We start from the raw sequence: 15,000 nt of genomic DNA, 5'->3' as shown, positions 1-15,000 counted from the left end.
CTAAACACAATACTCAACATGATATGTCTTACGAGTCTATCATGTACACCCTTCACTAAAAGACCCAATTAGTGCACTGTTCTTCGTAGTAATCAAGCGGCAGGTTTTATAACACTGCCTGCCGCCACCACATGAAATTTTATTTCCTGTAATTGCTTCGCATAGTGTTTGAAGAAAAACTCTGGATGACTTCCATCCAGTATAAGCACGAAGGCTTTCAAACGACAACATCATCTGAAAGAAATTCGGAGACGAGGCAACTTTTCTCGGATCATGACCTGCGGGTGTACTGTCTGGATATGCTCTGTGTATAAAATAGGTGATTTTTGCCCTTAACTGTTTCAAGGATAATGTTGAACCAGACATCTCTCCCCTGAAAAACTGACCTCCCTTAAAGTCTGAAGTTCTATGAAGATAGACCTTTAGTCATTCCACTGGGCAGAGGGATGCTTCTTCCTTCAGAGGGCAGATTCTCCAGCTCGTTCTTGGCGAGAAACGTCGGGTCTGGAAAGAGGTTCAGATCCCCGAAGTCTGTGAACTGAATGTGGCCATCATCCCTCGAGAGGGCCACTATTTCACTAACTCTGGCTCCTGAGGCTAGTGCAAATAAGAATATCACCGTTTGAGTCTAGTCTTTCAGCGAGTAATCCTCATTGTTCAGAGTTGATGCTAAGTGAAGAACCTTATCCAAAGACCATGAAATGGGCTTTGGAGGACCTGCGGGCCGAAGTTTAGCGTAGGCTTATGGAATCTTGTAGAAGATTTAATTAGAAAAGTCTACCTGGAAGGCATATAGTATTGGTCTGGCTAGGGCAGATTTACATGTAGTAATCGTGTTGGCTGCTAAACCTTGTTCATGAAGATGGATGAAGAAGGACAAGCAGAAATCTGTAGAAATCTCCTTAGGTTTCTTCGCCTTAACAAAGGCCACCCATTTCTTCCAGGAAGACTCATATTGTCTTCTTGATGACTTTGACTTGAATTCTTCTAAGAAGTTAATACTGTCCCTAGAAATCCCGAACCATTTCTTGACCGCTAGGGAGAGAAAATCATGAGATGAAGGTTCAGGGTTTTCTCTGATGATGCTGAGACAGTCAATTTCTGCACTTGCTGAGTCAGAACTGGGTCCGGAAACGGGATCAGCTTCAGGCGTAGTTCCGTTATCAAAGGGAACCAAACACTGTTGGGCCACTTGTGGGCCACTATTGCTGCTATCTCTCGAAAGGATCTCTGTTTGTTGAGGATTTTCAGCAGAAGGTTGGTTGGAGGGAACAGGTAGATCTTGGACCACCTGTTCCAATCTATGGACATTGCGTCTGTCGCTTCCGCTAGAGGATCCTCGTACGGGGCTACATACCGGGGTAGCTTCTTGTTGTCGCTCGTTGCGAAGAGATCTATCTGCAGTCCTGGGACTTTGCGTAATATGAAGGAGAATGATTTTGCGTCTAGGGACCATTCCGACTCTATCCGGTTGACCCTGGATAGAGTGTCCGCTGTCACATTGCGGAACCCTTGAAGGTGGACTGCTGACAAGTGCCATCTCTTCTTCTTCGCTAGACGGAGGATGGCCAGTATCACTTGATTTATGTGAGGCGATCTCGAGCCTTGTCGATTTAGGCATCTCATTACAACTTCGCTGTCTAGAACCAGACGGATGTGGATTGAGCAGCGAAGTTCCAGTTTCTTCAGAGAGAGAAGAACCGCCATGGCTTCCAGAAAATTGATGTGGAAGGTCTTGAAGAGGGGAGACCAGGTTCCCTGGACTCTCCGATGATGAGAGTGACCTCCCCACCCCTCTTTTGAAGCGTCCGTGTGAACGGTGACTGCCGGTGGAGGTGGTTTCAGAGGTGCCTTGCTCTTCAGGTTCTTGGCTTCCGACCATGGTTTGAGTAGTGATCGCAGACGATTTGGAATCGGTCTTTGTAGATCTCTTCGAGCGTTTGATGCGTAGTTTCTCCAAACTCCTGATGCATCTTTTAATTGAGCTTTCAATATTGGATCTGTCACTGAGGCAAACTGGAGGGACCCCAACACTCTCTCATGTTGCCTTCTTGATATCCTGTCGGATTGAAGAAGTCTCTTGACAGATCCTGCTATCTCTTTCCTCTTCTTTGATGGAATGGAAAGGCAGTGTGACTGTAAATCCCAGTGGTCGTCGAGCCACTGGAACTTTTGAGCTGAAGATAGACGAGACTTTTCCAAGTTGATCTTGAATCCTAAGTGTTCCAGGAACTGGATCACTTGCTTGGAGGCTTGCCTGCACTCTTCCTTGGATGCTGCCCACACCAGCCAGTCGTCCCGGTAGGCTACTACCTGGATCCCCTTTAGGCATAGTTGATGAATGACTGCATTCGCAAGCATGGTGAATACCCTTGGGGCTATGTTTAGACCGAAGGGCTTAGCTCTGAAAACGTACTTTCTTTTCGGTAGTTTAAACCCTAGGTAGGGGGAAACTTGACGGTTGATTGGAACATGCCAGTACGCATCCGTCAGGTCTATGGAGACTGTGTATGCCCTTTTGGGCAAAAGGGTCCTTATGTGTTGAAGCGTCAGCATTCTGAATTTGTGGTTCACTATGAACTTGTAGAGTGGTGATAAATCCAGAATGACTCCGAGCTTTTCCAAATCATTCTTCGGAACACAAAATAGCCTTCCTTGGAAGCTGATGTACTTTGCCTTCCGTATAATTCTTTTGTTCAGGAGTTCCTGAACATATTCTTCCAGACTGGGGGTTGAGTGCTGGAAGAATTGCGGAAAGTTTGGAAGTGTTGAGCTCCAACTCCACCCTAGTCCATTCTTGATTAGGCTGTGGGCCCAGGGATCGAAGGTCCAATGATCCCGGAAGAGGAGAAGTCTCCCTCCTACCGGTAGCATCTCACTTGGAGTGCTGGTTGGAGGACTTGCCTCCTTGGCCACGTCCACCTTTCTTACCCCTACCTCTGAAGGGGCGTCTAGAGGACCCTCAAAAGGAACCTTGAGACTTTGGCCTAAAAGTCGTCGATTAGCTTTCAAAGACTGGGGTGAACACCGGCGATTGGGTCGCCAGCGTTTGGGGCACCAGTTGAAAGGTGGTGGTTGGATGTGCCACCGTCTGGGGCACCGTGGCGATGGGAAGCTGTTGCTGTTTCCTAGGGCGAGAGGGCAATCTTGGCCGTTTTGATTTATTCTTCGGCTGGGGACTCTCGTCAGCGGAAGATTTTCTTTTTGAGGACAATCCCCACTTGGAGAGGAGATTCCTGTTCTCCGTAGAGGCTTTGTCCACGACCTCTTTGACCACTTTGCTTGGGAAGAGGTCTTTTCCCCAGACATTGGAGGCTATGAGCTTCCTTGGTTCGTGTCTCACCGCAGCCGAGGCGAACACGAACTCTTTACAAGTCCTTCGGGCTTTGATAAAGTTGTACAAGTCCTTGGTGACTGTCGCCAAATGAGATTTGGCGAAGACCATGTACATATCTGGGGTGTCCGGGATGCTTGCCATAGTCTCTAAGCCAGTCTGCAGAGACATAGAAGCAGCAAGACGTTCTTTAGTCTCTTGTTCCCTGCGCAGGAGAGACTCTGACAGCTTCGGGAGGTTTTCGCCGAACTGTCGTCCAGCAATATCTGCCTCCAGCTTCCCAACTGTGAAGGTGTTATGAACATCCTTCCAGTCTTTATCATCTGATGGAAAAGCAAGGGAAAAGGGTCTACACTCTTCCAGTGTAGGGCAAGGTTTCCCCGCTTCAACTGCCTTTAAGGCTGCCTTAAACCCTTTGTCCATAAAGGGGAAGGCACGTTTGGGGTCAGCAATAAAGGATGGGTGCTTTTTGCTGAGAGCCGGCACCTTTGAACTAGAAAAGGCCCTCTCTTTCAAGGTGGTTGTATATAAGGCCTGAGCCTTAGAGAGTTCGAGGACAATCGTCTCCTTCGGCTGTTTCCTCCTTGGATACAGGTTTCGTCCTTAGACAGACATAGCAGTCCGTGTAGGCCCCTTTGCTGGGCCAAATCTCAATTTCCTCTACTGGGGCAGTGCCCAGTTTCTCCGAGAGGAAGATCTTCCCCCCCCCCCCGACATTGGCATATGCTCTGCATATCTCCAAGGGTTAACGTAAGAGAAAGCGGGGAGATCCTTGACGTTTAACTTCTTCGGGGCTAAACGTGTTGCAACCAGCTGATGCATTTCCGTCCGAAGAGAAGCTTCTTTCTCGGACGATTTCTTCTGAATGTCCTGCACCATAGACAGCAGCGAGTGCAAGGTACTCGTGATGGAATCTAGCTGGGGTGCAGTAGATGAAGTTGAAGGCACCGGCTCAGTCACAATCGCTTCGGTCTTATCGACTTCAGCCTCAGGAGGTACGTCATCCTCCTGCTCCAGTTCTTCCAGTAGGAGATTGTTCTCAGTCTCCTCTGAGACAACCGACATGTTGTCATCTAAATGGATGCCCTTCAAGGTGTCCGAAACAACAGATTCCATCGGAATCTATACTAGGGGAATCTCGGGTTGAGCCTGGGGAATGATTGCATCTGCAGATGCCCTAGGGAAAAGACAGTCCCTCATCCTCTCATTAGGAAGGTATGGGCCTGAGGTGTTCTTCTGAAAACCCCTTACCCATTTTTGCAGCGTGTCCCTTAACTCAGTAGACTTTTGATCATCAAAAGCCTCTTTTACCAGTTTGTCACAAACGGTACATATCTGTGGGTCCCAGTATTTGAGAGCCCCCTGGGTGACTGCGCAGCGAGCATGGGCCCTGCACACGTCATGGCCGTAGAAGTTCTTGCTACGGACCCTGCAAAAACTGTTCCCGCACTCGGGATGCTCCTCCTGTAAAGAAAGAAAGAAAGCATATATGTATTCGGTGAAATTCTCAGATTTCAGCATACATATTTTTATTTTTTATTTTTATTTTTTTTTTAAACATTAGCTTGGACAGAGTAAGCTAGAAGATAGGAAAGACACCTACTTGTGTTTCCTGTCCACCGCATTACTATGACCTCCTCCAATATTGAACAATAAATTCTTAATGAATTTTGTATGGGAAGATATTATCCTTTGATATAAAGTGTCTTCTTAACACAATGTCCCATGTTCAATATTGGGGGTAAATTAATGATTGATAACCATTAAGTGGTAGAGAGGATCATTCTCTTATATGTGATGGTCTCATAATAGGCCGCCCATGAAGCACCTTGTAGGTTGGAAAAAACTTTTTTGGGCTATACTGTCGCCAGACCTGCCGGGCCTGCCGGCATATGCCGGGCCTGCCAGCATATGCCGGGCCTGCCGGCACATGCCGGGCCTGCCGACATATGCCGGGCCTACCGGCATATGCCGGCCTATTCTGGGCTATTGAAGGCAGTTACTGTCTTCAGGTCTATACTTTGGGTGGCTGATTGCCGGCCGACAACTTAGTTGCCGGCCACTGGTCATAGTATGTTTAATATCGTTGGGTTATCGCTCAGCGACACCCCCGCCAAGTGGCGGCAGAGTAACTGCCGGCCGACAGACAACCAACATGGCTGCCGACAGCTATAAGCTGCTGGCGGCCGGCCCAGTATAAGGAAAGGTAGAGAAAAAGAGAGAGGATGGAGGAAGGCAAAGGCTCAGCCTTGCCGGCCTACATCACGAATGAGGATTCAAGTGGAAGGGGGAATTATATTTGGGCTTCCACCCAACCATATCCCATCCATATGGGCTATGGAAGGCAGTCCAAGGGAGGACTGAAGAACACCCTAATGATTATGAGGGTACCTGCCGGCAGCCGGCCCGGCCGGCAGCAGACAGGGAACCTCAGGCCAGTTCTATAGATTACCCTTAGGGTCAAATATAGAATGACGGCCAGGGAGGGTGATGGTTCATCCAACACAAAAGAGACAGCGGGGAAGGGGGAAAAGTCCTATAAGTAAGGTAATACCCGAAGGCATTACCCAACTTAAAGGATTCTGATCTCATAAGGTAACCTCAAGTAAGGGAAATCATTTCCCCCGGTTGGGTTAGTCAAGTGAGAAAGCGGCCATAGGACACAATCTCGCAAGAGAACAGAATCTCGTACCAGGTATCTTAGACAATGAAGAAATCATTTCTTTGGTCTAAGATCACTAGCACAGGACTGTCTGCTAGACCGAGGAAGGAGAAATTGTAAAACAAAAACCTTCACGTATGGTCTAGAGAGGCCTAGCCTCCTGTATAGACAACTTAACCTGACTTGGGAAATCATTTCACCGAGACAGAAAGATGCCTAACACAGACTTTACTCTGATGTCCCGTTCTAACTCAAAAACCGACTCAGTGGTTAAGAGAAAGAAACGAAACACCCCAGTAAACTTTGCCAGAGCTCAGTTCACAGCAAAGCTAACTGAGGGTAGCCTAGGCTTATCAGAGGTAAGGGGAATTGCTCTTAAATCTCGCCAAGAGATTGGTATCGACTTAGAAGGTATAGGAGGCATCAACCTCACCTTAGAAGACAATACAAGAGCAATTGGGGACATGTATGAAAGTATACTAAAGCCCCTAGGCTAGTAAGTCTAGGAGCATTAGGAGCATAGAGAATCGTTCACCGAAACTCTCTTGTATACTATCTTGGAAGAGGAAAATTTATGCAGTAATATCTTAATTTTATAAAATATTGCCTGAGCTCAATTAAACTTTACCAGGAAGGTTATATCATGCATGAAGTGTGTAGGTGCCTAGGCTAGGATGCCTAGCACTCGTGAGGCTCGAACATAAATAGCCAAATCCACGACAACAATGACATAATATAAAAATCCCTAGCTAAAATACTAAATAGCTAAAGTTATTAAAGCAAATAATGCCGGGAAAGTCGTTCTGGCTAACTAGATGTACAGGAAGAACGATCGTGTTCATGACACCACCCGGCTGGCAACAGCTCTTGTTACGTAAATTACGATCTCAATCGAAGAGTAAAACTGGCAATAGCTTACATTTACACAATTCAAAGATATTACTTAACTTTCCAGAAGCTGATGAGGCTGGTGAAGACATCATAGCGAAAAATAACTCCAAAATAGCAAGAGATAACATGGGATAACACCGGTCAACGAAGCTACAAGAGAAAGAATGGCTTGGTGGCACCTCACGGTGGCGATTCGGCGCACTATTTACAGTACAGTAAGAGTATCGAGAGCGTTGTCTCTTTAACGACTCTCCTATATTCTTGCCACTTTTTCCCCCTCGGAACGGAAACGCTATTAGAGGTGTAGATAGCTATGACACGTGTCAAGAATACGTCCTCTGATTACGCGATATCCAATTTTAAGGGATATTCGCTCCAGGAGTTAGAATTCTGGATACCTTTGGTAAATTCTCTGGGATATATCACTGTAGTCAAATATAACCTAGGAAGCTACTAATGAAGGAACTTCCATGAGGACGACATGGCCTGAGCCCAAATATATATATATATATATATATATATATATATATATATATATATATATATATATATAGATATATATATATATATATATATATATATATATATATATATATATATATATAATATATATATATAGATATAAATATAGATATATATATATATATATATATATATATATATATATATATATATATATATATATATATCTATATATCTATATCTATATATATATAAATATATAGATATATATCTATATATCTATCTATATATATATATATATATATATATATATCTATATATCTAGAATCCTAGATAATTTGGAAGTCATTAGACTTGAATAACGTAATTTTTTCATATTTTTGTAATAAGTCTTTAAAAGAATAGACTCGAATTCTAGCCCTAGTAGATATTCATATCCTACTGTATATGATTTTCACAGAGTGCAAATTATGTTCAATGATGTAGGAATGTGATAATGTTATTTGTTGCTTAATGTTTGAAAGTCTGATAAATGTTTAAAGAATTGGTTGCAAAACTATATTCCAACGTAATCAGATGAAATTATATTCTTTTTTATAAAATAAAAGCGATAAAGCTGGTTATAACGAATGTAAGGGAAAACCTTACAAGTTTGAAATATCTGGAAAGCGTATAGTGAGATTTTGATTGAGATGATAAGTGAGGTGATAGAAGGACATATATTTCAACAATGAACAGAATTTACTTTGCGATAGTTATATGAGAATGTTGAAAGCCTGGAGATAAAGGTAAGTGGCATATATGATTAAATGGACAATGAGACAGAATGGAAGGTAATAGGTTATTGAAATTTTCTAGGATGGAAACGATGGAGACCGGACAATTTGCCGTAAACAAATTTGCCGTAGGATAATTGATTGTAAGACATTTTGCCGTAAGAAAAATTGCCGTACGAATATTTTGCCGCAAGGACATTTCGCCGCAAAATGTATATGTTTTGTCATGTATAGATTAAAAAAAAGAATGAAGAGAGAGAGAGAGAGAGAGAGAGAGAGAGAGAGAGAGAGAGAGAGAGAGAGAGAGAGAGAGAGAGAAGGATCGTTATAAATTTTGACACCCGTCGTAAAACGTTTAAATGAGGTCATTACAAATTCGGTACTTTACCATATTTCTTTTTTCTTTTTTTATCTTAAACCTTTGTATTATCTACTTTTATCAGTTGAAACTTAAACCCCTACGATGCCGTGCACTATCAAAAGCACCAGAGGTTATGATAAGCTCGTAGATGATTCCAACTTCATTTACAGGCAAGAAAGAGGATATGGAGGCAAGGTTTATTGGAAGTGTGTTGAAAAAATAAAAAAAAAAAACTGCAAAGCAAGAGTACATACAAGACGGAATATTGAAGAGATTTCAATCTGTAAAACTGTAAGTGAGCATACCCATCCAGCGAACCCAAGTAAAAATAAAATGCAAAAAACAATTGCACATATGAAAGAAAATGCACTGAAATCCCAGCTAGCTTCAAGATCTTTGATTGGTGCTGCATGCGAAGAATTAGAAAATGTAGGACGCTCTCTTATGCCATCAACTTCAAATTTGTCAAGAAACATAAGAAGACGGAGACAAAAAGGAGAAAAGGGTCCTCCTATTCCAAGAACAAGAATCCGAATAAGACTAAGGAATCTTACAATACGTTTTTTCAAAAGGTTAAAGATTTACTAGAGTTCCTAGAACCTGAAAATCTAATGATTGATTTCGAACTAGCAAGTTTTTTCAAGTTTTTCTGACATTTTCCCTTTTGCAAATATAACAGGCTGTTATGTTCATTTCTGTAAGAATGTTTACAGAAAAGTGACAGATATTGGGCTTAAGGCTTGATATCAAAGTGATTGTGCTTTTAATACAAATGTAAAGTGCCTTATGGCACTTGCATTCATACCGCCTTCAGACATCATTGATGCCTTTATAGAGTTGGTTGATGACGATGACTTACCACAAGAACTAGTTGCATATTTTGAAACTCATTACATTGGGGGAGAGAAAGGGAGGGGACCTCGTCGTCGAAGAGTTTCTCCAACTTTTCCTATCGAACTTTGGAATGTTCATCAAAGAACCCTAGATCAGATGGCTAATACCAACAATGGAGAAGAAGAGTTCCATAATGCGCTTCAAACATCTGTGACCAATACGCATCCAAATTTATGGAAACTCATAAATGTATTGAAAAATGAAGAATATCTTTCTAAAAAGAAGATAATCGATGCAGAAAGAGGTGAAACAGCAGTCAAGAAACAATACAAAAACGTTTATAAGCGCATACTAAGTATTGTCAGAGGTTATGATCAAAATATAAAAAAAAACATTATATACGAGCAATTGCTATGAATTTCATGATTTTTAGCTTTGAATTTCTTTTAAGAACACTTTTTAAATAAAGCGCGTGGTCTTCATTTTTTTTATCCTTTTCTTATATATAATTATAATTAAATGAATACATGAAAATCAATGAAGAGTGATAAATATACTTGAAGATAACTATACTTGAAGATAACTATATGAATATAGTTACATTGATCTCTAAAAGAAATAAGCTAAAAACTATAATATAAATTTTACGGCGAAATGTCCTTGCGGCAAAATATCCGTACGGCAAGTTTTCTTACGGCAAAAAGTCTTACAATCAATTGTCCTACGGCAAATTTGTTTACGGTGAATTGTCTTAGCTCCGGAAACGATGACTGTCAAAGTATGTAAAAAGGAGATCGACTGATTTAGTCTGAAAGTGGGTCTGAGACACGGGTGTATTAGGTATCTATTGTCGTTTGATTTTGTGGTGGAGGTTTTGCGAGATGTCAGAGGAGGAATGCGAAATGTAAGTACAACATTTTGGGCCAGAAAACTGAAATATAAATGGAGTGTGGAATGGTTGATGTTCACAAATGATTGTTTCCTGGTTATGGACAGAGAAGAGAAACCTGCAGAAATTTTTAATTGTATTAAAAGTGTTTGCAGGAGTAACAACTGTAACGTAAGATAATTAGGGTAAGTGAAAACAAGAAAGATGGTGTGAGAATATTTATGTCTGGTGAGAGAACTTAAGTTGCTGATTTATTCCAGTTTTTTTTTTTTTTTTTTTTTTTTTTTTTTTTTTTTTTTTTTTTTTTTTTTTTTTTTTTTGAGTAAACATATATGATAGTGGCAAGTCAAAAGAAGAGGGGAAACGCATAATGGATGATACAAGAAAGGTATTATTGCTTGCATAAAATAATTCAAAGGTACTTATTCCTTTGTGGATGCCAAGGTGTAATGCATAAACATATCGTTGAGCCAATTGTCAGATATTTTGGAAATTTGGTGCTGAATGAGTGAATGAAAAACGGAAATGATTAAGAAAAACTCTTTGCACGATATAGCCTATAAGTATTAAGAAATATTGACAGGTCGAGAGGTATGGATGTACGTATAATAGTTAAAGATTAACGTAGTTAAAAGTATCGATCACAGTATCTACAGTGTGTATGTCATATGAAAGAAATGGGTGACAATGGGGGAGGTAATGAGAGTGTATAGTACATTCTTAAGAGATAGGAAGGGAAGATGGCTTGTAAAGGGTCAGACAAGTTAAAGCTCTCTTGCTTGAGGGTACACTCAGGCACACTATTCTATATTATTTCTGTTCCTCCTGCTATTTTAAGTTTTTATAGTTTATATTCGAAAGATCTATTTGAATGTTGCCAGTGTTCTTAAAATACTCTATTTTAATCGTTCATTACTTTGTTTCCTTCTTTTCTTTCCTCACTGGGCTATTTATCCTGTTGGAGCCCTATGGCTTATAACATCTTGCTTTTCCAACTAGAATGGCACAGTGAGTGTTTGCTTGGTGGGGTTGGGGATACATGGTTGCTTCAATGCATTAAAAATAATGCACTGCGTAGGGATATATATATGTGTGTATATATATATATATATATATATATATATATACATATATATATATGTATATATATATATATATATATATATATATATATATATATATATATAATTTTCTTTTCTTTCTACAAAATAATAAAATAATTCGTCAGCAAATATGAGGGGGATGAGGTGGGGGTTGGGTGTGCAGCCGACATCGATAATGAGTTTATGCATAAGATTAGATATGAGGATAAGAAATCTTACCTGCATCCAACATAGATTTATAAGAGGGAAATTTCTTTTTAACTTTGCCGGAAATTCTACTGAATGTCATCGCGCATGTCAAGTTGACATACCGAAGCAAAGTTGCCCTTAAAAGCTTCGGTGGGCCTTCCTGAAAAGTAAAGAGCAGGGGAATCTTAAAACATATCATTCCATATTTCCTTCCTCTATCAAATAACGTTTTTTTTCTTTTTAATCCTCATGTTTGACTGTTAGCAAGTATGTTCTCAGGGATATAAGATGTATATTCAGAGAAGAAAAACTTCCCGGTAACAATTTATACTGTTGATAAAATTTTTGCATAACTTTTTTTATTTTCATCAATATCTATAACTTGTCTATATTCAAAATTCTTTTTAGATCAGATATAAATAAAATCACAAGAAATAATCAGTGAGTAGAATTTTCCTATGTAAATGTTGCAAATGCATGTGTAAAGGAATGAAAATCCCTCTACAAGCAATTAAGAAGGTTTTTGAAACCAGGCTTGAAAGAAAAACTTTACGACACTTATAGAAATGAATTATTTGCAAATGAAAGGGATATATTTTTGTTTATGTATATGTGTGAGTGCGTACAACTTTATTTAGGATTTCCTCTCGTAAGGCATTAATCAACAAATGCCTACGCTTTAAATTTAAAGGAATAGCAGTTATTAGAAAAGATTTCATACATTAAATAAAGTTGTTCCGCTTACTTATATCGTATTCCTTAAATGGAAAAAAAAAATCTTACGATTACCATAATAATATCCTTTATAAGACTACAAACGATTTTTCACAAGTAATTTCAGACTATTTTTTCGTTGGAAAATAGTGTTGATCATGGATTTAAGGTTCAATGGAAATTTGAAATTATGTTTCTAATGAAGGATATGATCTTATCTAAAAGGTTTTATAAAAAGTTATAGACCTATAATACAAAGGTAGCTTACGATTAACTATAAATATAACCTTCATTTTGATAGATAGAATATATTCTACAGCAATGACCTAAGACCTCGCAACTACAGTTGTAAATATAGAATAAATCAGTTAATATGCCTTGCCAAAATGACTGACCTTGCCTCTGATGTAGGCTGTACAGAATATGGCAAAATCGTCAGGCCAAGGAATACACAGGTACTGTTCCCACCATCGCTGAACAACAACGCTGACGTAGAAACCCAGGACAAATGATATTGGGATTAAGTTCCTGAAGTAGTCGCAGTAGAGGGAAAGTTGTTCGAAGGTTCTGAAAGTATCGAAGAGATTAACCAAGCTAACAATTTTGGTTGCCACATTTTCTTTTAACTCTGCTGAATTGGTTTATGAACGATAAAGGTACAATTAATAGACTTCGTGACATTACTTTTAAATTCTGAGGATTTTTCTATTGATGTCTGGTATGCTTGTATGGCAATCTTATGGATTGTTTGATACAGACAAACCTCTTTAATTCTGGTAGTCCTGCTGATTAATCACAGAAATTTGACGTCAATAATTATTTTTTGTTTATTCGAACATAATTAGACCAGAAATTATTACTCTTAATCAGAGTGGAATTCCGATACTTGATGATATTCGTCTGATAACAAAAATTGAATAATTCCCAAAGGTATCTTCACTATCGTTACCAGGTGCTACTGGTTATGTGGATGAATTTTTTTCATATCGCTCTTTGACTTGCCGTGTGTAGTAGGCCACAGATAAAAAAAAAAAAAAAAAAAAAAAATCTTAATTATTATCTATCTCAAGAGCATGTTTTCAATTAGTATCGATCTAAAAAAGGATTAAAAAGTAATATATTCTAAAGTGAAGATTCCTTTTGGAATTAAAAATAATTCTCAGGTTTGGATTTATGGGTTTTGAAAGAATATTTGATGGAACATTGTTCTATTTATGTACTGTAATCATTTATTGCTTTTTTTCTATGGATACAGAAAGAAGTTTGGCTTACCTTCTCTGGTTCTCATCCAAGCCAAATCGGTAAACCATTGAACAAATAAAATAGAGGAAGCAGTACACTAAGGTATCCGGCCATACCAACTTGTATACACTTCCCCGCCACCTGATGGGAATAGATCGTTACACATAGCTCATTTGCTTATGTCAACTGACTTTAAAAGAAAATAAAAAATTATTCCCGTTAAACCAAAAACTATATATGTGATGATAATCAGACTTCATGAGAAACCGATGAAAGAAATAGATGGGCACCCAGTAGAGTGCAGACCTCCGCAGCAGCAGCTTATTTATCGATATTTTGCTTAACTTTGACTTTGAACTTTTATCTTAACGTATATTAATTGGCCTGGATTTTCATACACTTAAATATGAACCAAGTTTCAAGACTCTGTGAGAACGATGTTCAAACTTATGGCTGATTACGTTGATTGGACATTTTGCTTGACTGTGTAATCCAGAATTTTCCAACATAAGGATTCATGCCTCCATGTGCATAATAGAAGTAAATGAAAAAAACATTTCTTAATTATTGGTGGAACTTTCAACTCCAACGCCTCTGCTTCTTCTCTTTACTTAGCATAACTGAGGTTGTAGGTGGGTATCATATATATATATAGTGAGTAACCTTTATTATTATTATTATTATCATTATTATTATTATTATTATTATTATTATTATTATTATTAGAAGGAAAACTCCAAAATCAAACCAAACAAGACCCCAACGGCTGAGCTTCCCAGCGCCGGCGGAAGAGGGCAGTGCCTGTCGGGCAGGCAACAAGGCGGGCCTTGACATAACAAGAACCCGGCAGCCCGATGCAACCAACATCGGAGAAGCCGCCTGTCTCATATGTCTTGAGCCGCGGTGAAAACGGTGTGGGCCAAGTGTGTGTGCGTGGCCGTTGCAAAGCCACGACCACCCAAAACAATATACCCAGCTACTGGCATTCTGTCGTTTCCTCCACCCTTCTTCATCTCTTGCACCCGCCCCATAGATAGGAGGCTGATGGCTAACGACAGAACCCAATACTCAGACACGAGTGGGCGCCGACGACGACGATATATATATATATATATATATATATATATATAGAGATCTAGTGCTTACTAAACAATCCACAGGAGAAGGTGAAGAACAATGACTAATAAATGATACCCACCTACGACCTCAGTTATGCTGAGTAAAGAGAAGAAGCAGAGGCGTTGGAGTTGAAAGTTCCACCAATAATTAAGATATATCTTAATCATATATATATATATATATATATATATATGTATATATATATATATATATATATATATATATATATATATATTTATTTATTTTTACCATATTCTGTTTTAAATTCATTAATGTTGAAAATATTTTAATATTCCTTTAATTTCTTGAAAATTATTGTGCATATTTTAATAATTTTATGTTCATAATTTTACAGATTGATGATGAACATGGTAATGTTCGTAAAGTTTCAAAATATATTATACTGTATATCCTGCATGATGGT

At 39.3% G+C, this 15,000-nt stretch overlaps 1 protein-coding gene across 3 annotated transcripts in view; it reads right to left on the bottom strand.

The window, feature by feature from the left end:
• Positions 1-11,481: 11,481 nt before the first annotated feature.
• Positions 11,482-15,000, bottom strand: part of LOC137643595 (bestrophin-2-like) — a 158,990-nt gene continuing 155,471 nt past the window's right edge. For 2 of the 3 annotated variants that reach the window (XM_068376319.1, XM_068376324.1), the window contains 3 exons: positions 13,488-13,598; positions 12,611-12,782; positions 11,482-11,661 (listed from right to left, as the gene is read on the bottom strand). In XM_068376319.1, coding sequence (XP_068232420.1) covers positions 11,506-11,661; positions 12,611-12,782; positions 13,488-13,598 — 439 coding nt within the window. In that variant the 3' untranslated portion in view covers positions 11,482-11,505. The remainder of the gene's footprint in view (positions 11,662-12,610; positions 12,783-13,487; positions 13,599-15,000) is intronic. The other variant, XM_068376327.1, reaches the window with a different exon arrangement.

The sequence above is a fragment of the Palaemon carinicauda genome, chromosome 1 (genome assembly GCF_036898095.1).
Source record: "Palaemon carinicauda isolate YSFRI2023 chromosome 1, ASM3689809v2, whole genome shotgun sequence".
In the NCBI taxonomy this organism is placed as follows: Eukaryota; Metazoa; Arthropoda; class Malacostraca; order Decapoda; family Palaemonidae; genus Palaemon; species Palaemon carinicauda.
Note: the sequence above shows the minus strand (reverse complement) of the source record. Positions and strands in the feature narration are given on the sequence as shown.